This window comes from Frieseomelitta varia, unplaced genomic scaffold (genome assembly GCF_011392965.1).
Source record: "Frieseomelitta varia isolate USP_RPSP 00005682 unplaced genomic scaffold, Fvar_1.2 scaffold_144, whole genome shotgun sequence".
NCBI lineage: Eukaryota > Metazoa > Arthropoda > Insecta > Hymenoptera > Apidae > Frieseomelitta > Frieseomelitta varia.
The window spans coordinates 74,115-97,599 of NW_025109128.1; the positions used below are offsets into that span (position 1 = coordinate 74,115).

General features: G+C 30.4%; 5 protein-coding genes across 14 annotated transcripts; 3 read left to right on the top strand and 2 right to left on the bottom strand.

Moving 5' to 3' along the window:
* Window positions 1–811: 811 nt before the first annotated feature.
* LOC122533017 (heat shock factor protein 1-like) lies at window positions 812–11,067 on the top strand. 8 transcript variants are annotated; one of them, XM_043662321.1, is made up of 12 exons: window positions 812–1,066; window positions 2,078–2,186; window positions 2,258–2,382; window positions 2,444–2,776; window positions 2,848–2,930; window positions 3,006–3,194; window positions 3,774–3,836; window positions 5,047–5,574; window positions 6,661–6,796; window positions 6,855–6,948; window positions 7,024–7,268; window positions 10,245–11,067. In XM_043662321.1, exons 1-11 carry the CDS (start codon window positions 962–964, stop codon window positions 7,251–7,253), a joined length of 1,995 nt encoding a protein of 664 aa, XP_043518256.1. In that variant the 5' UTR covers window positions 812–961; the 3' UTR covers window positions 7,254–7,268; window positions 10,245–11,067. The 8 variants fall into 8 exon arrangements, with proteins under 8 accessions (XP_043518256.1, XP_043518264.1, XP_043518293.1 ...); XM_043662329.1 differs by lacking the exon at window positions 10,245–11,067 and having other exon boundaries at window positions 7,030–7,260; XM_043662358.1 differs by lacking the exon at window positions 10,245–11,067 and having other exon boundaries at window positions 6,661–6,766; window positions 7,030–7,260.
* A 139-nt stretch (window positions 11,068–11,206) lies between these two features.
* Window positions 11,207–18,078, bottom strand: LOC122532982 (F-box/LRR-repeat protein 20-like). 3 transcript variants are annotated; one of them, XM_043662268.1, is made up of 6 exons: window positions 18,015–18,078; window positions 15,973–16,207; window positions 14,882–15,892; window positions 14,248–14,649; window positions 14,035–14,178; window positions 11,207–13,970 (listed from the first exon to the last, which is right to left on the bottom strand). In XM_043662268.1, the coding sequence occupies exons 2-6, from the start codon at window positions 16,156–16,158 to the stop codon at window positions 13,749–13,751; spliced, it is 1,965 nt and encodes a 654-aa protein (XP_043518203.1). In that variant the 5' UTR covers window positions 16,159–16,207; window positions 18,015–18,078; the 3' UTR covers window positions 11,207–13,748. The 3 variants fall into 3 exon arrangements, with proteins under 3 accessions (XP_043518203.1, XP_043518186.1, XP_043518195.1); XM_043662251.1 differs by lacking the exon at window positions 18,015–18,078 and adding an exon at window positions 16,571–16,801 and having other exon boundaries at window positions 15,973–16,248; XM_043662260.1 differs by lacking the exon at window positions 18,015–18,078 and adding an exon at window positions 16,571–16,662.
* Window positions 17,092–19,598, top strand: LOC122533081 (potassium/sodium hyperpolarization-activated cyclic nucleotide-gated channel 2-like). Its single transcript, XM_043662458.1, has 9 exons — window positions 17,092–17,201; window positions 17,326–17,564; window positions 17,710–17,925; window positions 18,004–18,166; window positions 18,233–18,366; window positions 18,426–18,613; window positions 18,682–18,887; window positions 19,021–19,230; window positions 19,311–19,598. The coding sequence occupies exons 1-9, from the start codon at window positions 17,151–17,153 to the stop codon at window positions 19,596–19,598; spliced, it is 1,695 nt and encodes a 564-aa protein (XP_043518393.1). The 5' UTR covers window positions 17,092–17,150.
* Window positions 19,395–21,613, bottom strand: LOC122533142. The gene is made up of 2 exons (XM_043662569.1): window positions 19,769–21,613; window positions 19,395–19,499 (listed from the first exon to the last, which is right to left on the bottom strand). Exon 1 carries the CDS (start codon window positions 20,896–20,898, stop codon window positions 19,780–19,782), a length of 1,119 nt encoding a protein of 372 aa, XP_043518504.1. The 5' UTR covers window positions 20,899–21,613; the 3' UTR covers window positions 19,395–19,499; window positions 19,769–19,779.
* Window positions 21,614–22,640: 1,027 nt separating this feature from the next.
* Window positions 22,641–23,399, top strand: LOC122533186 (ninjurin-A). Its single transcript, XM_043662635.1, has one exon. It carries the CDS (start codon window positions 22,707–22,709, stop codon window positions 23,397–23,399), a length of 693 nt encoding a protein of 230 aa, XP_043518570.1. The 5' UTR covers window positions 22,641–22,706.
* The last annotated feature ends 86 nt before the right edge of the window (window positions 23,400–23,485 follow it).

Sequence of the window (23,485 nt, forward strand, 5' to 3'; positions counted from 1 at the left end):
GCTGTTTTACATATTTAACAATTAATATTTATTCAACTAAAGTTTATGAACTGGTTACTTCATGATATTACAATTTCGCAAACATTGGAAGGACTGTATTTTTGTTTTTTGTATATATGACTGGTTGAATTTTTGTTATGAAGCTAATAATTTTATACCGACGTTATTAATTAATTAATTAAAAGTTTATATGTGATTTTCTTATTATTATTATTATTATTTCCTACTTATATTAGTCTGCCAGTATATCTGTCGCAATATGTTATACACATGTGTATTGCGTAATTAAGCAATGTTTTAGTTGTTACAATATTAGAATTAAGTTACGAAAAAATCTTTTATAAGAAAACCATAAGCTTCTGTGTAAACTTTTTATGCGTATTGTAAAAAGTATTACCAAATTACATATCAAAAGATATGTACAAACATACAACATACATACACACAGTATTAATCATTTTTATGTAAAAGTGAATATAAAAAATTTTAAAAAAATTATTCTGCGTTTTATTATTATATATAATATTTAATATATATATATAATATAATATTTATTTAAATCTTATACTACATCAAGAAGAAAAGAAAAAAAAAATTAAACTCTTCGAATTTATTTCCCGCTTACGTTCAAAAGATTATCTTCTACTTTATTTTTCAGAACCTCAAGGAGTATTTTCAATGAAGATCAGCTTGCCATGTTTAAGCCAGTTCCGGGTAGAAACTGCCAATGGTATTTAACTAACGTTACTCGATACGCGGCGTTGCGATCTTAAATGAAAAGCGAGCATGTCTCTCCGTTAAAATATTGCCCCCTCTCGTCCCGTCTATAAGCAATACTAGCAGAATAACATCGTCAGCGGTCAGCCATTATCGTGAGATGTGAAGTTTTTTTTCGTAATTCGTTCAAGATTAAAAAGCTTGAAAAATTGTTGTCGATTGAAATTAAAATACCGACGCTGAAATGCATACGATCCCAGAATTAGGTACGAGTGTACCAGCGTTCCTTGCCAAGCTTTGGAAACTGGTTGAAGATCCCGAAACTGACGACCTTATTTGTTGGTCACCTGTATGTACTTTTATTTTGTTATTCATTTATAATCACTTAATCTCTCTGTACGCGACACACATACGAAATCCCAACCCACCGGTCGACGTATCTTTTCAACGCGGCGATTACTTATTTGCAATGATAATGTCGCATGAGCGAATAAATTAAACGTAGGCTAAACGTTGACCTCCGCAATGTACATTTTTACGTACACAACCTATATTTCACATACACCCGACATCGCTGTAATTTATTCCGTGCTTACTTGGTCGATTATGCATGTGTGTACACTGCATTATTTCAGTAAATGCATTTTTTTCTTTTTCGTTTTTTCTTTTTTTTTAAATCGAGTGTCAAGTATTGGAGACTACGAATGACAGAACTTTTCTGCGTTAACAAAATATATCGGCCGCAAAATGATGTTTAAATAAACGTTTGCCAAACGATTTATAACTACTTCCTTTAAACTTGACGCACGTGTGTAATAATTTTTGAACAAGAATGATTTTTGCTTTGTACGATCAAGTCTTCATATATTTCGAATACTTTATTTGTATTAATATTTTAATAAAAACTACATTATCTATGTGAAGACCTGATACTAAAAATGTATACCGATTTTTTACTAAATATTTTAAAAGACAGCTTAAATATGTATTCTGTACAGTATCTATTTTGTATATATATATATATATAATTTTTTAGAATGCTTATAAAATAATAATATTAACAATAAATTATATGTTAAATATACTGCATCTTATACAGTCTAATTGCAATGTTTCCTTTTACATTCCATTAGAAAAATGAAAAAATCCCATTAAATTTTGTTTAAATGATTATTTCCTAATTGCATAAATTTAATTTTATTGGCTCATTTATTTTTTATGATTTATTTAATTAAGTTTTATGTTTATACATTCATGCAGATGTATTATATGTATTATATAATTATCTTTATTTATATTGATAAAACGTTATCTAACTTATCAGTTCGAAAAAGATTATATATATATTCATTTGTTTTAGAATGGAAGGAGTTTTTTCATTAGAAATCAAGCACAATTTGCCAGAGAATTATTACCACATTATTATAAACACAATAATATGGCCAGTTTTGTCCGACAGCTGAATATGTGTAAGTAATAATGTACAGAAGAATATTTATGTATATAGCTTATATCTAATGTGCATACATATATTTTCTAGATGGTTTTCACAAGAAAGTTTCTGTTGAATTGGGTGGCCTAAAATGTGACAGGGATGAAATGGAATTTGCACATCAGTTTTTCTGTAAAGGCCATCCGTATCTTGTAGAACATATTAAAAGAAAAGTGAGTATTTTTTATATTTTTTATACATAAATGTCTCATAAATTGAAAACGCTTGTTTTAGATTGCTTCTAGTAAAGGACAAGATCCAGCACTTACTCCTATTAAACCAGAATTAATGAACAAAATGCTTACTGAAGTAAGAAGTATGAGAGGTCGTCAAGAACATTTAGATTCAAGACTTGGGGCCATGAAAAGGGAAAATGAAGCACTGTGGAGAGAATTAGCAATGCTTAGGCAGAAACATCTCAAGCAACAGCAAATTGTCAATAAGCTTATACACTTTTTAGTGACTCTGGTACAGCCTTCTAGAAGTGGTGGTCTCTCTGTTAAAAGGAGATACCCGCTAATGATCGACGACTCTAACCGTCAACGTAAACAGCCAAAATTGCAGAAGGTATAGAATAGAATTATCTAACTATAGAATTCGTTGAATTTTTAAAATTTTAAATACATTTTTATTTTCAGTCACAAACATCACCAGCGGGGCCTGTAATACACGAACTCGATGCATCAGAACCGGATCTGGATTCAGAATATATTGTTGCAGAGTACGTGACTCTTGTTACCTTATAAATTAATTTCTTTTTAATTACATAAACTAATCGTATTCTGCTGTTGTCTAGAATGTTAGAAGGACATCCAAATCCAGCTATTGAAAGTCCAGAACATAATAACACATCAATAATAGAAGATAACAATATGGAATCAGTTCATTTAGTTGATGATTCTGTTCAACTACAAGATGATATGCAACTTATTAATCCACAAGAAATCGACGTAAAGAAAAAGCGTGGATGTAAAGGTAAAAAGAAGTAAGTTAAATAAAACTATTATTATACTATTCTAATGATAGATTTACTTATTGATATAAATGACGTATACATGATCTGTCACGTCATATACAATCTTTCAATTTTAGAATTATAAGATGGGATTTTGCATGATAAACACAAAGAACTATCAATGTCTGTACTACAAAAAAGTATTTTTATATTTCTATTTTGCTTGTCTTTTTTACTAAGACCAAGAAAATTATAAGAAAGATTAGAGATCATAATATATATGTCTTTACACATTGCAGTTATTTTCCATGCATGGAATGTATGAAATGATTAACTTAATGGAATTAAAATTTATACTCTATTTGCTTCAATAAAAGACACAGGGGCATAATTTTTTTTTCTTCGTTTCACACTATAATAGCTTTATTCATTCCATAATTTGTATATACTAAAATTAAGTGCACGTGCATATATCATAATCTGATTATATCTATCTACCTAAAACACAGATCAGGAAAATTTATATATAAACGACTTCTTTTTCATACTTCATAAGATTAATTCATTTTTGAACTATTACTCATATCATTGCAATTTAAATATTGCCAGGAGGAAAAACAAGGTGCCGGTCAAAATTTTGATCCCATCGACGGAGAATGGAGAGGAACCAAGGTTAACATTTTTCTCTTGTCATTTGGTGTTGGTGTTTATACTTTAGGAATAATAATTATATAGTATCGCAATTTTGCTTAGTTTCTTTGCATGAACGTTTGGCAATATTGCGATGCTTCTTTGAAAACATTCTTTATTTGAACGGTTGATATTAAAAAAAATCTTTTAGTCTGTAACTCTTTCAACTATCAGTAGTTGCTTTTTTTAAATTTTATTTGAGTTATAATTCCTATATGTTAAAGCATTCAAAGAAAGTTAAAGCTTCGAAGAAATTGTTTCAGTAGTATATCATTTTTATTGGAGAAGTCTTGTTAATCCTTGGTTGAAATGTTTGTATTTAATTTCATTGTTTATTCTATAATTCTTCATTAGTCACATAATTCATACTAATGTCATTTATGCCATTATTTTTGATTATTTATGTTCTATGCCTCTGAGTATAATTGTTGCTATATTGCAATTGTCATTATAGTTTATTTAATAGTCTCGATCTTCTTTGTGATATAAAATACATTACGAAGTTTATCTTCTATTTTTCATGCAGATTCAGATATATATATGTGCATGAAAGATTACTTTATATTTAAAATATAACGTATTATATTTTATAATAGAAATATATTAAGGTTTATTCCATGCATGATTATGTTGTTTTAAAACGTTTATATACGCAATAGTTTATTTACTTGTATCTAATATGTGTAATAAGTACAATTTTATATGATCTTCAGATCATACAATTTTTTAATATAAGAGACATTTAGGAAAAATCAAACTGAATTGACCATTAAATATTTGCGTTTAATTTGAATAACAAAAATGATTTATAAAGTGAAATATAGAAGAATGAGTAATTTTTCAAATTTATGATATCACAAAAATTAAGGAATATTAGCTTTTATTAAAAAGTAACAATTGATCTTTAACTTTCTTGTTCATATATATTTCACGTATATGCATTACTTTATATTAATACTACAGTTTTCTTTTTTTCATAAAAGTTTATATTACTATGTATTACAACCTGACTAATTCATTGTATATTTAAAAGCTTGTTCTTATACATTGCTTTAAATTCATTTATGTATACTCTTGCAATACTTCCATCAATCCAAATTGTGGTCGAAAGTGTATTTAAAAGCAGATTATGGCACAACAACGATTCTAAAAAGAAAAAGAAGATTGGCAACTGCTTACCTTACTTTTCTAGGGAAGAAACACATTTACTTGAAATGCCATTAGAGGATTCATCGGTGATTGCTTTGCTGGGAAACAAACCAGTTTCTAAGCCAGTACCTGTGGCAACTGTGCGCAGCTCAAAACTTGCAGCAATGGCAGCTAATATGAACAAAACCACTGATGTAGAACACGAACTTGATTTGGAAACTGCAACAGACGAAGATGTTCAAGAGAATGATCCAACCCTAGTGAAGCTTGAAGACATTTTGATAGTACCAGAAATGATCAATGAAGATGTCGAGGACACTGAAAACGTTGAGTTCAATGAAAACAGTGGCAACTCTGAAACCAATGAAGATGATGTTATGTTGAGTCAACTTAACAAAGCAGATAATAGCAATGCTGAACAGGATAACAAGAAAAATTCTAGTACTGAGAAACATTCGGAGCAGGACAAAGTCAGCTGTAATGGAGCAGGCACAAGCAACTCAAAACATTTATCATTGAGTTGCGTCACTCCCTCAGGCGTATCTGATGCTTCTTACAGGTTAGGATCAATGTAAGTTCAACACAGATCATGGCTAGACTGCAGTACATTCCACTTATTCTGGTAGTATAGGTATGGTGGTCCTTAATCAAAAGACAGAGGTGGGAGTTAATCAATTTATCTCTATTCATATTACAATTTGGAAGGTTAGAAGTAACATGTCACTAATAATATGTGACTTTTTATTAGATCTCTAAATGGTTAACTTTGATCTAGAGATTTCACATTCCATACAACCTGAAGAGTAAAGGATTCCTTGGTATCATTTTTTTTTTTCATATTTTCCAAGTTATCGTAATTACTTTGTTATTAATTTTATTACGTTTATTTATCTTGAAAAAAATTGCAAAGATCTAGTACTCAGTTTTTCTTGAATTTAATAAAATCTTATTTTAAATAAAAGAATTCTTATTAATATAGATTCAAATGCAAAACAAAGTTTTCATCAATTGAATCTATGTTAATGTAATTTATTTTGTTCAAAATAATTATTCTTGTTAGTTGACGAAATTGTTAATTAAAATTTCGAGATGTGTTATATCTCGAAAGATTGTTTCTTATATATATATATATACACTGTTTGTTATATTTGGTAATTGTGGTGTTACGATTGTTAGATCTTTACTAATGTAATTTACTATGTAATTTAATTGTTTTATTAGTTCTTCATCATACTTGCTAATTTTCGAAGGTCAATTTAGTTTGAATATGTGTCAATATAGACTGCATCTCGTTTCAAACTTTGGTGCAAAATATTTTAAAAGTCGTGCACTACAAAATTGCCAATTTCTACAGAATACCTACCAATCTCTTTCTTGTGAATTTCTTGATTACTTGATTCCACAAGCAACAGTCATAAAACAATTATTATCCCATTTTATTTCTACATTCATAATTTAAAAAAAAAAATGAAACAGAAGTTTGATTCAACAAAGAAAACAAATATCGATCTGCTTGTGAAGTCATTGATACAAATAGAATGATTGTACATTTCAGGACAAATATTGAAAGGATTTGCAACATTTTCCTTTTTGATCCATAAAGTGGATAAATTTCCGTGCTTTTATATATTTTGATCTACTTTAAATAATTCTCTAGGGAGGAAGTGGATAATCATCTCGAAACAATGCAAACAGAATTGGATAATCTCCGTGAAATTCTACGAGGCGAAGGTTACAGTATTGACGCGAATACACTTCTTGGTGTAAGTATTGACGCAAATACACTTCTTGGCGTAAGTATCCAAATAATATATCGAAACTTTATTCTTTATTAATTAATAATGTTTGCAGTTATTTGGAGCAGATGATCCAATGTCTTTTGGTCTGCCAGTTAATCCCGAGTTGAATCCACATTCTGAGAAAGAAGAGGATGATCATGTTAATGGTAAAATTTCCAATCGTTCATGTTTCAAATGTTGTTGAACACAACTAAATATTGTATGCTTTAATGTACTTACAGTTACAGAAAACATTAATGGAACGGGTGGTGGTGAACTTATGGCATATAATCCTACTCCAAACTTATTAGATTTCGACGATGACATTTTTTTGGAGGCCACATCTCCTGTAACTAGCACAGCAGATGATACAGCTACAGTCAATTTTTATAATTCGGATCCTCTCGATTTGGAAGATAACAAAGTTTCACTTCTCAATTCCTTAACAAACGATGTAAATACTTCGTTATAAAGTCTCATTCCTATGGTAAGTTTCACAATAATCTCTTCTTAGATTTAATAAGGGATCATTTCATTAAAAGGAAAAAATTTAAAAAAAAAAACATTTTTACTATCGTATAACAAAAAATAATTACTGATACATTAATAATGAATATAATTTTTTATGTATTGATTTTAAATTATATTTAAAGAATTTCTGTTTATGTTTATCGAGTAGTTGGTCACTTAACGTACCTTCGTTGAAACAAATTACGAATATTTCTGCGAAATTATCCTTCTACGAGGTTCAGCCTCTTTCCAAAAAGAAATTGTCTTAGGATAGATTTTTTTGCAGGTTCAGATCACTGTTGCGTCCAATGCTTTGGTTTCAGTATGTTTTATTCTCGATGGACACCATGAGCATGCTCTCTCTCTATCTCTATCTCTGTCGCTCTCGGTGTATTTTGATGACCAAATAAGCAACGAGCTTGTAATGTACTGACAAAAGTACTTATACCTGAGGAGAATGCGGTCTCGTACATATGCGGTCAATCGAATGATCCCGTCGGTTTATGGAGAGCAATAAATGACTAACAACAGGAGCACATAAAATCCTTTGGATTTGCTGCTATACATACAGGGTGAGTCTCGTAACGTGATGACTCAAATAACTCATAAAATATTTGTTGTACGAAAACTGTTTCAGATAGAAGTTGCATGGTTTCCAGAGGGGCATATGGTATTCTAATCAGTTTTACGTTATTTTGCTTTTTTATCAAGATATGAAGGTCATCTTCAATTTTTTAAATGGAATAGTTAATATTTTTTCCCGAATTCGGATAAAGCGTTGAATTCTACATAAAAAAGTATTTCACCATAGGGTCTAAAATACATAATTACTAAGATTAACGGTCTTAATAAAAATATTTTTTTTACATTGTATTAGACTAAATAACAAAATTGTATAAAAAAGCAAAATAACATAAAACTGATTAGAGTACCATATGTCTCCCTAGAAACCATGCAACTTCCATCTGAAAAATTTTTCGTACAACAAATATTTTGAGTTTTTTGAGGTCGTCTCGTTACGAGACTCACCATGTGTGTGTGTATGTATGTATGTATGTATGTACACACACACACACACATACACACACACACACACACAAAATGATGATAAAATTTGATTATTAATTAATATTAATATATCGTATTTTTATTTATTAACAGCATCGGTAAAATAACGAGAAAATAAAACAAGGAAATTGTTCATATGCCGGTGAATTTTATAATTATATAAATTTTTTTTTCTTTCATATGTATAATTCGAGTAAAAAGTATTTTTATTTTAAAGATAAAGTAGCACGTTATAGTGACTAACGTTTCCTATCTACTGTACAGTGTAAAATTGAAGTTCCTGTATAACTTATATAAAAAAAACATCGTAATTTATTGTGTAATCTTTTTCGAGCAGCTCGAACAAAGATTGCAAAAATGCAACAAAACGGACAAATTTTATTAAATGCATCACTTAGGTTCCTGTGTATTTTTGTCATCTGTAATTTCTAACGATTTTATTATTCATGAGAATTATTGTGTCGCTTGAATTCCATCCACGTAAATAGTTTAAAAAAATATACGAAATTCGTATTTTTTGTACAGAATTCTTACAAAGAAGAGTAATCACACATATTGAAAAATAATTATTATATTACAATATCCAGTGTTCTTGTAGATCAAGCTGTATTGTACAAAGAGAAAAAGAAAACGCCGGATACGAATTTTATATTTTTATAATGAAAAAGATTTTTCTAAAAAATAATAATTAGTATTTATTTATGAACGTCGACTAATGTTATATAAAATAATTTTTTTACGTTTGTAAATACACATTTAGGTTCTGAATATTGTAACAAGTTATAAAAAAATTTGTGATTATATTGAAAAGTATTTTATCGATTTAATTTATTACAGAAACAACAAGTAAAAAATACCTTGTAAATAGATATTTGAAATAAATAGTCAGAAAATATTTATTATAATATGTAATATAGTATCAGATTTTATTTTCTATATTAGAAAATATATGTTTGAAACAATTTGTTTCTTGTATAAGCTCTTAAATATTGGATATGATTATAATAAATTTCTTTGTTTTAATAAATACAGGATGAAACTGATTATAATTGACTTGTTTATACAAATATATATAACAAATATTTCTAAAATAAATATGAATGTCTTTTAATTCATTTCTACATTTCTATAAACCTGAATCTACAGTAATCGTGCATCTACAGTAAACATAGGTTTCTTATATCCTAACCAATTTATTTGATCTACAAGTTATAATTCAAAAATTACTATTGGTTGTCAAAAAGTACGAATATATATATATACATATATATATCTTCTTGAAAAAAGAATAAAATATTTATTTTGAATGCATCAACTACTTGAATATTTTAGTTTATCATTCGTTTTTTGTTAAAAAAAAAAATTATATAGAATTCCTTTTGTTCTTTTTTTTTATACTAACAAAATTAGTTCCATGTGTTTTCAGCTAATTATTCAACAGCAATCGGACACTTCGTTATTTTATTTATGTAGCTTAATAAAAAAAAAAATATTCTTTATCAGGCTAAAATTAACTGAAAGCAAAGTACAAATTATCTGTACCTCTTAAAAAATGACCATAGGAAAAATCTGTGGAAGGATCATTGATATTTCAGTTGCACTTAAATAAAGGTATTGCCTGATATTGCTCAATTCATCAATATTTCAATGATTTAGTTTATATGACATGTGACGAAACTATTTATTTAACAGTATTTAATCTCCTTTTCATCCTTACAAGCATGCTGAAGAATATTTTTAATTAAAAAAATTAAAAAGAAACAAATATAAAAAGAAGATTGAGGAACATTTATCTATTATGCGCAAATTGAAATTATTACTAGCATTTATAGACTTTCATTTTCTTCTACATTCACAAATATATATAATTGTGTTTTTATTTTAGCCTTGGAAGAAAGACTGCTGGATTTTTAATTACCCTATTGGTAATGTCTTCATTTTAATTAGCGAGTATGATGCTATGGTGAATCCTGTTACAAGTTTAATACATGAAGGGGATGATATAAAAAAATTAAAGAAGTACATACAGTGATTCATGCTTACAATTGCTTGAAGAAGAAAATGAAGAAAATAAGCAAGATAAAGAATCAAACGATATAACGTTGTAAATTGGGAGAAACAATGTATTTATGTTGATAATGATAGGAACTAAGCAAATGAAGATTTATCCCACAAATTATTACTGCAGAGCAGATAGCGTAAAAAAAAAAGAATGAAAATGCGCGTATTGTGTATGTATCAAAAGAGGACTGTAATTTCCATTTTCACTGACTTGTATATAATCATACAGGATTGTTGCATTGATAAAAAAAAACGTAGGATGTTTTCTAAAAAAACCATCACCTGAAAAGTAACAATTTTTTTACATAATGTGTGTGTAATGCACAGTATTAGATTATAAATAAAATAATTCTACATTGAGCGACGTATATACTAAGAAGATATGCAAATATATGTGTAAATTTATATATTTTTTAAATTTTGTACCATAGTAAAGAAAACAGTTACGGAAAAATATAATGACGTTATTAAACAAATTTTATACTTTAACGCTTTCATTTTTTGCATGTGTGTGTGTATGTGTATGTATGTATGTATGTAATATATGCAAAAAATGAAAGCGTTAAAGTATAAAATTTGTTTAATAACGTCATTATAGTTTTCCGTAACTGTTTTTTTTTTTTTTTTGTTGTGGTACAAAATTTAAACAAAGATAAAACATGATAGTACAACCTAAGATTTCAGTGTCTAAATACGAAATTTTCTTATGTAAAAGACTTCTCTATTTTTAACTTTTTCGTACATTCAATTATTAACATTTCTTTCTTCTCTTCCTTTCTTTTTTACTTTTGAGTGTGTCATGAAATTAATATTATTAATAAAAATATCACATTAACGAATTATGTAAATAAATTTGCATGATATAAGAAGAATTAAGTAAGCAGAGTGTTAAGTAAGTATTCAGAGTATTTATGTAATTGAGATATTTAACTATTTGCTCTATATTGTATAGAATAAAAATATTTACTTTTATTTTGAATAAAAATTGTTTGCTCATACTAATACAAACACACACACACACAGATACACAATGTATGTGAACTTGTGTACAATAGAAAGTTCAAAGTTATAAATACCTTTCATCGAACACTGAAATCTTAATGTTGAATCTTTAAAAGATAAAAAGATAAAACAAATTTGTGTATATCAGAAAATAATAAAAATAGAATAGTACACTATAATCTTTTTCAGATTAACATGTTATTTTAATTTAGTAATGAGTAGATTTTTTTTTATATTCATTTGCCAAGAAAAAAAGTTTATATTGCATTACAAGTTCATAAAAAACTTAGCATATATTATATAATTCCATATACAGTGAAGTGTCAACCGTACATTTATGTAGTTTATTTTTTTTTCTATATCTTAAAGATAACTTCAACACATTTGATAGTTTCTTAGATTTAACCCATTTACATTACTTATCTATGTGTTAATATTACTTTTATTATATAATTATTAAGCGTCTGTTAATTTACAATACAATATGTGAAAACTTTAGAATGCCTTTTTAGGAATATTTAAAGAAAATTGTTACTGATCTTCTATGAGCTAACTTTTTTAACTTCTTTTTTATCAATTTCAAGTGTTTGTTTCGAATTGTTAAATCAAATTTTTATAATTTGGTTAAATACACGCTTTAGAAATTATTTATTCCAAATGACTATTCACTTACCCATAGAAGATCAAATTACAACTAAAAATGTAACAAAATCAAAATGATGTATCCTATACAGAAGTATAGTTGATACTACACTGCTCATAGGTATCCAATTTTGTGATGCATTAAATGTTTTGTACAAAAGGATAGGATCGAACTAATTACAAACGTGTAACGATTCTTCGTTTTCTGATCATGAATTGCGTGTTTTACTACTAATTATAAAAATACTAGTTATAATAAAATTAAAGAATAAATTAAAACGGACATCTGAATATTGAATGGAAAACATTGAGAAAAAGAACTTGCAAGTTTTATTCATCAACATCTATCATGTAAATTCTATATCTATATTCTTATTTTTATTATATCACAAATGGAAATTGACTTTATTCTGTTGCCTATAACTAACGTGATAAATATATATCTATATTTAAAAAACTGATTAATTAATAATGTCTTAGAGAAATACAATTTTAATCGAAATTACTTTATTCGACACAGATAAACCATCATTAAAACTATCATTAATGTTAAATTTGTTTGTTTCTAAATAAAATTTAGATCATTGTTTACATAAATACATCTTATATACATATCCCTATATAAATATTCTGTACAAATTGTGCACAGTAACGCACCATTCAAGAAATTTTGATTATTTAAAAATACTAAAAAATTTTCAGTATATTAACGAAGCATTTATTACAATATATTTAAACATTAATATCTTGAACAATTTGTTGAAAAGAGTAATACTTGAATAATATTATTTTTTTATATAATGATACTGATATAATCTTTACTGCAAGTCCAATTAAATTATATTTACATTTATTTTATTACGTTTATTTTTTAATGGCAGCATTTCCATAAAAATATTTTGATCCAAATTTTAGTATTACTATAGTTTTGTTGGTTGCAGGTTATTCTATGTACAAAAATTTGTTTAAAAATACTTTCATCATTTCAATTGCAGTTATCTATTCAAAAAAGAATTTTTAGTAAATTTTTTATTTTAATATACAAAAATTTTTAAGTTTTTAAAATACAACGAATATCAGTAATTTCGAATTATGAGCATCAGAAAAAGCGATGAGTCCTTAGAACATGTATAAAGTTTTGTACGTAATTATTATTTGTATTATTTCTATCCTAATTAATAAGTTTAATTATAAGTTATATCATAAAGCAGAATAAAATTCATTACAAAATCATAAATTAATTACTCGTTTACTGTTTATTTATTAATATCATTTACTGTTTAATTACTTACCAATTAATGAAAAATTATATAATTCTTTAAATTATATATTATAGCTGGTTTATTGCACTTAATTAATATCGCATTATCACTCAATTTTTTATAAGTATGAATAGTCGTTTTTAATCTTACATTTCATATTTTTCAAATCGTTGTCAAATATTTGATATACTGTAATTTCTTGTTCTTCGCGTTATTATACATATAGAATCAAAAATTTCTACGTAAATATTTTAAAATATTTTACAAACCTCGATATAATCTTCTTATAAACATCCGTCTGGAAAATTTTCTGTTAAATTAAATCTTTTTATCGTAATATATTTATTTTTAGCTTTTAAAGTAATACTTCAGTTTTCCCTTATCCTATTCTTGAAATGCGAAAGGAAATATTGAAGCCGTCTCTATGGCAAAGATGGTAATGACGGTAAAGGCGGAGCAGGTGGTGGTAATATTTCACTTTCTGCAGAAGCATCTGTTTGCTTATGCCAATCGATGTATAAATGTCTTAAACTTTCAATACCTGCTGCTGTCATTCCGCGACAATAACGTGTATCCAAGTAATATAAACTTTTACAGTACAATTTAATAGAATCGAGAGTGTGATCCGTGAGTTGTGAACATCCCTATAAAGAGAAAACACCAACGTAAACTATAAAAATAGAAGCTAATTTTTAATTATAAAAGTACCTGAATGAAAAGTCGTTTCAATCTATGCAACCTTTGTGCAAGATAAGATACGCCGATATCAGATATATTATAACAGCGGTTTAAATTTAAGTATTCGATTGCTGGATTATTTTTTGATAAGTAATCCAATCCGATATGTGTAATCTATAACAAAAGATTAATAAAATTATAAATGCAAATAATTTTAATATACTGTGTAAATGTTATATCCACCTGTTGGCATTGGCTCAAATTTAAAACTTTTAATTCTGAAAAGGCGAATGCATGTTTTAAACTGACATCGGTAATTTTATTACATCCAGAAAGATCAAGTTCTTGGAGACATTTAAGCCTGATTAAAGAATATCCGGAAAACGAATTTAAAGGCTTTGATACATTTTCGCAAAGCTGCATTATTTCTCGTTTTCGATCAGCGTCACGTACTATTTCCTCTTCGGCCTTTGAGCGTAAACTGATTCTTAATCTGGATTCTGTAAATTCTGGTTCATGTACAACTTGTATTTTTTCGACATACTCATGGTTACCAGTACCCATACCCGTTAAGCCAGCATCACTGACCTCATCACAATGGCTTATTTTTAATGTTTGCAAATGTACAAGCTCCTTGAATATCATCTATAAAAGATAAACTTACTTTTATATGCATGAGCATCATCGCTGGTACAAAAATTTATGATTTACAGCGACTCTCTTAAGTTTTAGTAATTCCTGAAAGTTCAGGAAAATGATCAGCATAAAATCTATCAAAAATTATTTATTTGTCTGTTTCTAACGAATAATATCCTTTTCATAAATCTCCTATGATATTAAATTATAAAATAACGGTAATAAAATTATCTCCGCATACCTGTATTGTTTTATCGGTAACGCCGTTAAAACAGTAACTAAGCTCAAGCTGCCTTAAATTTGGGAAAGATTTAGATATACATTCAACTGATTCTTCATGAAGATTCAATGCATTTGCTGATAATATTCGCATGTTTTCTTTTCTTATCCTTTCTTCTGTGACATAATTCTTTTGCGAAGAAATGAAACTAATATTTTCATCAACATCTTGCTCCATATTGTTATCATCTATTATATTAAAACTAGAGCAAAGACCATGAGTAATAGAATCGCCAGTAAGTCGTTCGTCTTTTGAAATATCGAGTTCTTTTAAATGTTTTAATAATTGAATATACTTTATACCAATATCGGTTATTGCACGACATTGTTTTATTCTAAGTACCTCCAACTTTGTCAAATTTTTACAAATACAGAATAAACTGGCGTCTGTAATACGCACGCAAAAACTAATATCAAGGACTTTCAAACAAGTTTGATACTTTGTCAGACCTTTAATGCCTTCTATAGTTAATTGATAACATCCTTGTAATATCAAAGATTCCAGTCTCAAATCTTGTAAAGCTGATAAAGTAGCTAAAGCAGTTCCGTCAATTAAAGTGTAACTAAAATTCAAATACTTCAGATTATGTGCTTGTTGTCTGAGATACTGTAATGTATTCAAGAAAGTCAGCACTGATTTTGAAGCATCTGAAAAGTCATATACTTGTGGATAAAATTTCTTGTACAGTCCACAATGAAAGGATATCTGACAACCCATGAGACTTAGAGATTCCAAGTTTGGGCATGTGGCAACTAATCTGTTAAAAAGTGCATCGCTTAAAAAACGATTATATCCAAGGTCTAATTCATGAACATTTTTAAACGTTTCTGAAAGTTCCTTTATGTCATTTTGATCTTCTAGAAGCCTGCCAGACATTAGACATTCTCTGCAAGCATTAACACGCAATACTTTCAAAGACTTACAACATTTAAAAATTTCTACTAATGTTTTTTCACTTAAATCACAACACAACTGAAAATTAATATAGTATTAAGAAAATATATTCTCATTTTAATAAAATAATATTTCACATTTAATTAAAATAATTTTACCAGTGCTAAACTTTTCATGCGAGGTCCATATTGATCCCAAATTGGCATATTCCTCTTTAATTCTACTTCTCTAAAAACAAAGTGATAAAATGGTCTTGTAGAATGCTGTAACAGTTCTATCACTTCATTCAAATTGTCTGCACGTGGTCGACCAAGTACCAATTCTATTTGATCCACAAACTTCATGGCAAGAGATGCTTCATGCCATGTTTTATTAACTAATCCTGCTGCCAACCTATCAGATGTAGACAGATATGATAATACGTGTATAATTACCTAAAATTAAAATGGATCTAGTCAATAAATTTACATTATCTATATTAAACAGAATACGAAATTCAAGAATCACTACTTTCTAAAGAAATAAAACGCAGCTTATCACACTGTAAATTTGTTCCTTAATCGTTAAAAAGAAAAAATGTAAAACCATTTAAATAAATTCAGATTTTTGCATAAACTGATACTTAATAAATGTTTTTCGTTAGGTTATCATAAACGTTTATTTTGTACAAACAGTCATTATGTAAAGAAATAAATATAAATGATGTAACAACAAACAAACAATTAAGTTAAATGTGAAAAATAATAGGAAACTTACATCTACAGGCAACTGAAAATTACCAAATTCTGACATGTTTTTGATGTGAATTTTGCTGTCGGACACTATCGCCATGACAAAAATTATCAAAATAACGTATCAAAATGTCTTGTTCTAACGAATAATATACCTATCCGGAAATCCGGATTTCAATTTGTTATTTTTTGTTAAATATCATATGCAACAACCGAACCATTGCTTAGATGTGTTACAGCTGATTCAACGATAGTCACGTGCTTTTTCTAAAATCACGCCATAGATATAACAATCCAGACCTCTCTTACAATATTTATTACAAAAGTTTTCATGATTTTACTTTGATTTCGTCATTGCTTTGCGTTGAGTCTGGATATTGATTGAATCTAGTAATTGTATTGTACAAGTAAACTATAATTTTCTGTGTAAATATATATAACTTTTAAGTCTCTTTAACATAGTGTGTAATAAACAAAGCGTATCTTTAGATTTACTAATTTTTTTTTTTATTATTAAGAAGCTTGCGGCTACGTAACATAGATATCATTCCATTTTCTCGTCGACGGTATATCTACTGATCAGCTGATCTGTCAAAACAACCTAGATGGATTTAATGGCATATGTGCCCCACTTTTCGGAAGCGCCAAACGTGGAGGTAAATTGAATATCTTAAAATATCGGTCAAGTTCGTCCAATTGAACAACATAATTCAATCATTATATCAATTACGACTCTATGAACGCTGTTTCAAATCTAAATGTAACTTTCACATTACATAGCATGTTCCAGTTATTCAACATGTCTGCGAGCAACCGCAAGAACAGGATCAAATAAGGAATATTATAAAAGGAGACCGGATTTGGGATAAACTGAATCGTTGGTGTTTAAAACAACGAATTTTATCTAGAAGACACCCACTGACCCGTTGGTGCCTTAAAAGCACAACCGCAGTGAATTATGAAATTTCAAGGCATCTGGAATCACATCGTTACATGATACATCCTTTCAGCTCGTTCAGGTTGCCTTTCAAATCTCTTCCTTTGATGGTGTGTACATCTGAAACACATCGTTGCACGACACATCCTTTCAGCTGATTCAGATTGCCTTTTAAATCTCTTCTTCGATAGTTTGCACTTATTAAAATACGATCCGAATTTCCATAGGATCGTTTGGGAATCGTTAATGATTGCATTTACATTTGTGGCTCTTTTGGTTGCTCCAGTATTAATCACATTTTTCTTTGACAAACACGGTAACTGGCATATGATTAATGACATGATGAATGTGGTGTTCTTCTGCGATATCGTTATATGGTTCTTTACTGGTTACTACGACTATCGGACAAAAGTCACTGTTCTTGATCCGATGATAGTAGCACGGTACTTTAATTTTTATAAGTCATAACACTAATCGAATGTTATATCAATATTAATTATACTTTTTTTGGTTGTATATAGGAAATACTTACAAAGTTACTTCTTCATAGACATATTGACCGTGTTACCCATAGGAATCATCGATTATATTATACCTAGCTCGATGTGGTACTGTGCTACATTGAACATGATGAAAATATTGAGAGTCCGCAATATTTTTGTTTACTTCAGTAGACTCCGTGATGTTAGTGCTTGGTATTGAAGATCGATGATGAGGAAACAGTTGATTAAAACGATCTCGTGATTTCAGGTGTATAGAATAAATTTTCAATTGCATAAAATTCTAGAGACGTGCACGGTCGTGATAATGTGCATTCACTGGGCAGCTTGTTTGCAGTATTACGTCCCCATGTCTGTAAATACATTAGGCACTTTGAGCAACGAGTTAGTATTTAATGATTTATTAAATTCGTTTCTTTGGCCAATTATGGCTTTATGTTCAGCTCTTGGGTCAAGTCATCGTACTTTCTAAATAAACGAACGAAAGCAGAAATGTATCTCGTGTGCCTACATCGTACGATCATCACCTTTGTACGTTCTGCTCACTATTTAAATGTGAAAACGCACGAAGACATCGTGCTAAACCTGATCCTAACGATCATTGGATTCCTTGGTAACGTATATATATTAAGTAAGCATCTGCCTGTCTTCAAAATGTACTCTCTTCGAATAAACGAATTGTAAATCTATTTATTATAGCGCAGTTCTCTCAACTAATGACGACGTTTTACATAACAATCAAGCGCCACCTGAAGATAATACAACAGTTACAGGAGTACATGCGATACAAAGAGCTTCCATATAATCTACAGCGTCGTCTATTAACATACTATCATTATCGCAACAGAAAGAGCTTCGAAAGAAACAAAAAAATCATAGACGAAGTCTCGCCGTATTTACGAGAGGTTTATACCTTTTTTTATATAAATTATAATAAAAAGATACGGTTATTCGGAATCAACAATACCTTTTAATGTCCTACATATAAAGAAAACAATATATAATCAAGTATTTTAATAATAAAAGTTTACCTTCCAGGAACTCATTTTGCATAATTACTTGAAACTGATCAATAGCGTAGAATTATTCAAGCATTTACCGGACACCGTGATCGTGCAATTAACAAATTCATTACACTCCAAGATTTACATGACTGGCGATGAGATCGTTAAAGCTGGTACTCGCGGTGAAGCTTTGTATTTTATCTCTTCTGGTACCGTAGCAGTTTACAATATAATGGGAAAAGAAGTAACGTTAACATTATCGTAATTCCTCATCGACTGTTATCAGCTCTTTTCTCATATTTCTTATTCGCCCGAAACACGAAGGTCTGCCACTTGCAAGACGGAAGTTATTTCGGAGAGATCGCCTTGGTGATGGACACCGAACACAAAATAGCAACTGTAGTGGCAGTGGAAACTAGCGAGATCTGTGTATTATATCGCCACGACTTTCAGAGGTTCATATCGCCGTATCCTGATCTCTTGAATCGTTTGCAAAATGTTGCTCTCGAACATCTGAACAAAAGTCTCTTCTTGGACTTGGCACAAGATTTAGGAACTCCTATTACGTCGCAGTACATTAACATAAGTAACATAAAAAGCAAAAAAATGTAGTTCTAAGTACTAGTTACAGGTTAAACATCCATTCTATAATTCGAATATTCAAGTTTTCAAATCCAAATGTTACTTTCTATTTTTAATTTTAATTTGTCACGCGTGTTTCTCATCTCGCATAACATTCTCATTTGTTGATAGAATAAAATAGAAAATTCGCCATAATTTACCTTGCTACAAATTAACAACGATAAACTTTCCGTCTGTAAGGATTTTTATACGACTGTTGATAAACCGACATGAGCCTCCAGTGTTCCGGAAAATCAGCATCTCTACATCCATTGACTACACTGAACGGGGGAGTTAGAGTGTCGATGCAAAAGGACTTCCTAGTAAAAGATGATTTTGATTTCGATATCGTTGCCTTGCTTTCGCCTCTTTGATAACCTCTCCCAGGCTTTTCGGTACCCAATGCCAATCCGACAGCTGATTTGATCAACCTAGGATCTTCGCGAGTATTTCTTGTTTGACTCTTGCAGGCAACGCACTTTCTGAAATGTCCTGCGGTTGGTCGTTCTTCGACTTGAACTTTCTTCGAAACTTTCATTTCATTCAAGCCTTTACAAAGGCAATCGCAGCAACACTTTGTACTTTTATTATTTTTGTTTCTCGAGTAATTTGAATCCTCCTGTAATTTGCAGTGGCATCGACAACATTTGCAACCCTTGTCACTCCTCGAGGTTCCAGAATGAACGAGCCTAGAACTAGAACCATGTTGAACAAGAGTAAATATGGCTGGCGCGAGTCCACCTTCTGAGCCATCGATGTGAGTAGGCCTAGATGGTTCATAAACTGGATTTAATGGAGTTTCCCAACAAATAGCTAAATCCATCTTCGTCTTGGGCTTCTTACAGCCCAAAACTGGCCCGTAGCGTTTGGCCAAGCTCGTAGAACGATCTTCCACTTCATGCTCGCAATATCTGCAGTACTTTCTCGATGGAACTGCATCGCAACGTTCTTGTGGTTTGACGTTTTTAAAAACAGAATCGTCAACTCTATCGGGAAGCGGTTGATGCTCCAAATTCTCTGCATGAAGCTTCTTCGCTACGGCGAATTGATCGTAACAGGCTAATCGATTCTCTGGTAGTGGTTCTGGAAGATCTTCCTTAACGTCTCTTTTTCTGGTACCGTCTGACACATTCTTGTTCAAGGAAGATATTCTTAAATTTCCCGAAACGTATCGTGGCTGACAGCATGCGTGTGACTCGCTCTCTGAAGCGATTAATTTTCCAGGACAGTGAGCGCAACACTTCTGAGTCTTCATATTTATCATTTCCTTTTCCTTTTCTCGGATAAGCATCCATAAACATAATGTTCTAAATCGAAGGTGAATTCCAGCAAATTATTTAGATGAAAGAATATCAATGAAATGTTTTTCGAATTTCGATGTTCTGTCGAACATCTCGTTTTACGAAATTCGGCTCTATCAGTTTCCGCGCTCAGCTTGAACCAATGACTGTAGGAATGTTGCCTTCCTATCCGAGAGTCAACGAGGATGGTTGTTTACTTGACAACGGGGTAGCTCGATAATCACGATGCTCTACATAGTTATACGAAACGAATTTTCGTCTGTATAATTTTAGAATTCAGAGAATATCTCGAGGATTAATCTCCGAATTGAGGACAACCTTAAGAACAACAGGGAAATTATTCAATTCTGCTATCTAATCACGATCTCTGGATATAAAAACTGAAACATTTTAAAGTTTTAAAATGTCTTGCCAATTATTCAGCTCCCTCTCAGAAGCGCGAAGATCGTATGAATAGATTGCTTTACGCGGTAAAATAAGCGTCTCCAATCTTTTGCACGTTAGGTGAATTCGCGTGACCAGAAAACTTTCTCAAGTAGTCTACGATTCTTCGTATCGTTACACAATGCAATTAAACGTATGCGTGTGGCTGTAACAGATTCGGAGTGTTCCGAAGCGGGGATCACCAGTGACGACTGGAAAATACGATGAATCCGTTTTATATGTGTTATTCAGTATTGCAGATTTAAAACGTTCGTTTCCGAGTACATCGATTATTATGGTCTTCCAATGAAATGAAACAAAAATAAAATCTAATCTGAAAACTTGTTTTCATATATATATTTAGAACAGGCTAAAAACTTGAAATAATCTTGCGTTATTGTTAGAATTCCACAAGTATTTTCTTCGTAATTTCTTTGGGAAATTAGTAAAAGTTTCGTATCTCACTAATTACCCAGGAAAAATTTACATATTATTTATAGCTGCATATCGATGATCTCGCAAGATTCCATTGGAGCAATGCCATTCCCCTCCCATCGCGGAAAACCTTGGCATCAAGCGTCAGAGCGCGTCTTTAAATGTAACTAGAAAACACATGGCAGTTGCACTTTGCACGCAAACCTTACAGCATTTCTTTTTACTTTGTTTAAATTATTTAAAAAGAACGTCTAATATAGTTAAACAAAGAGCTATATGTGATAGATTATAGAAATTTGTTGAAAAGTGATTGTTCTTAAAAAAAAAAAACGAAGTGATCATCAATTTCATTGCACTTTCATTGCAGCAAAGTGAACTGACTTTTCTCAGTACAAAGAACAGTGTAACTGAACGATTTCAATAAGCAACAGCCTTGAGACAAATGGTAAATCCACTATCCGAGAGAAAACCTGACGTCCTCGTGATATCGCAACAACGGACATGAATCAGCTAGTTCGCCAGCTGATGAATGAACAATTTGCAGTCTATTAAAACGCTTCTATTCAAGTAGATTTCAGTTAAACGTGTTGTCAGTCGAAGCCCTCCCGTGATACACGAGAACTTATCGTACAAAGGAAAGAAACGCGAGATGCAAAGAATGTGCATCGTATCAAGATTCAAGAGGAGTACATAATATAAACTGGTCTTGCAATTCTAATTCATGTCTCATTTGTTCGTTCTGTTACATTTTGAAAGAAAGAAGTATTACCAGGAAGCCAGGAAATCAGAAAGAAGGAGGTGCTATTGGAACTTCCATGGGACTTGCTGAAAGTGATTATCTCCAGGCGTGTTCTCTTTCGTTATAATTCCTGTGTTATCTGAAAAATATTGACTTTGAAAGTGATTGACCGAACGTGTTAAAAGTTGTAGTTGTTAAACTATGGTTCCACAAAAAGATAAAGTTAATGAAATTATTTACATGAATGAGATCAACGATGACGAAAAATCGTCGAAATCATTGGTTTCTAAACCATTACAAGCGAATGTTAGATCGCGTTCCGGTTCCATGCTTGAAACAGACAATACAAACAATCCACGGCCTACATTCGGTCCAGAAATCGACGACCTTGAACCAGGCGGAAATTTCCCCATAGGATTTGAACCACGGATAGGAATTGACGATGGTCTTCTGCCAAGCGAACCGGGAACTCCAAGAACCCCATTTTTACCAGTGCCGCCTATTCAGCCGATACCTGACGTGAATATCTATCAGCACAAGAAAACGCTCGCACAAGGAATGATGGATCTGGCTCTTTTGTCTGCCAACGCAAATCAATTGCGTTACGTCTTACAAACTGACGGGGGGCATCCATACTATTATCCGTCTTTGGTGCTAATAGGTTCTAGCCTGATATTACAAATTGCCATAGGAATAGGACTGATCTTGAATAGCAGGTATAATGTTAAAGACGATGCTCAAATGTGCAAAGCTGAGCGAACTAATAATTGGACAGTGATCGGTATATTTCTAGTAACAATTTTTAATGTTTTTATCTCGTCGTTCGGCGTTGTTGATCAAGTATCAGTGATTCCTGTAATATCTAGAATTGCTAGTGAAAATGATGACGGATAATTGTATTATTGTATTTTTAAATTATGAGAAAATTAATTTTTTATGTTTTCATCTTGTCATTCAATGTTGTTGATCTGTATGTAATA

Coding starts and splice junctions, on each gene's coding strand:
- LOC122533017 (XM_043662321.1), top strand. CDS start 962: ATGCATACGATCCCAGAATTAGGTACGAGTGTACCAGCGTTCCTTGCC. Junction 2,187..2,257: donor TGTCCGACAGCTGAATATGT/GTAAGTAATAAT, acceptor TATATTTTCTAG/ATGGTTTTCACAAGAAAGTT. Junction 2,931..3,005: donor TCAGAATATATTGTTGCAGA/GTACGTGACTCT, acceptor GCTGTTGTCTAG/AATGTTAGAAGGACATCCAA.
- LOC122532982 (XM_043662251.1), bottom strand. CDS start 16,645: ATGGCGATAGTGTCCGACAGCAAAATTCACATCAAAAACATGTCAGAA. Junction 16,249..16,570: donor ATTTTCAGTTGCCTGTAGAT/GTAAGTTTCCTA, acceptor TTTTAATTTTAG/GTAATTATACACGTATTATC. Junction 14,179..14,247: donor ATTTGAGCCAATGCCAACAG/GTGGATATAACA, acceptor CTTTTGTTATAG/ATTACACATATCGGATTGGA.
- LOC122533081 (XM_043662458.1), top strand. CDS start 17,151: ATGGATTTAATGGCATATGTGCCCCACTTTTCGGAAGCGCCAAACGTG. Junction 17,565..17,709: donor CATCCTTTCAGCTCGTTCAG/GTTGCCTTTCAA, acceptor GAATTTCCATAG/GATCGTTTGGGAATCGTTAA. Junction 18,614..18,681: donor TGGTAACGTATATATATTAA/GTAAGCATCTGC, acceptor TATTTATTATAG/CGCAGTTCTCTCAACTAATG.
- LOC122533142 (XM_043662569.1), bottom strand. CDS start 20,898: ATGCTTATCCGAGAAAAGGAAAAGGAAATGATAAATATGAAGACTCAG.
- LOC122533186 (XM_043662635.1), top strand. CDS start 22,707: ATGGTTCCACAAAAAGATAAAGTTAATGAAATTATTTACATGAATGAG.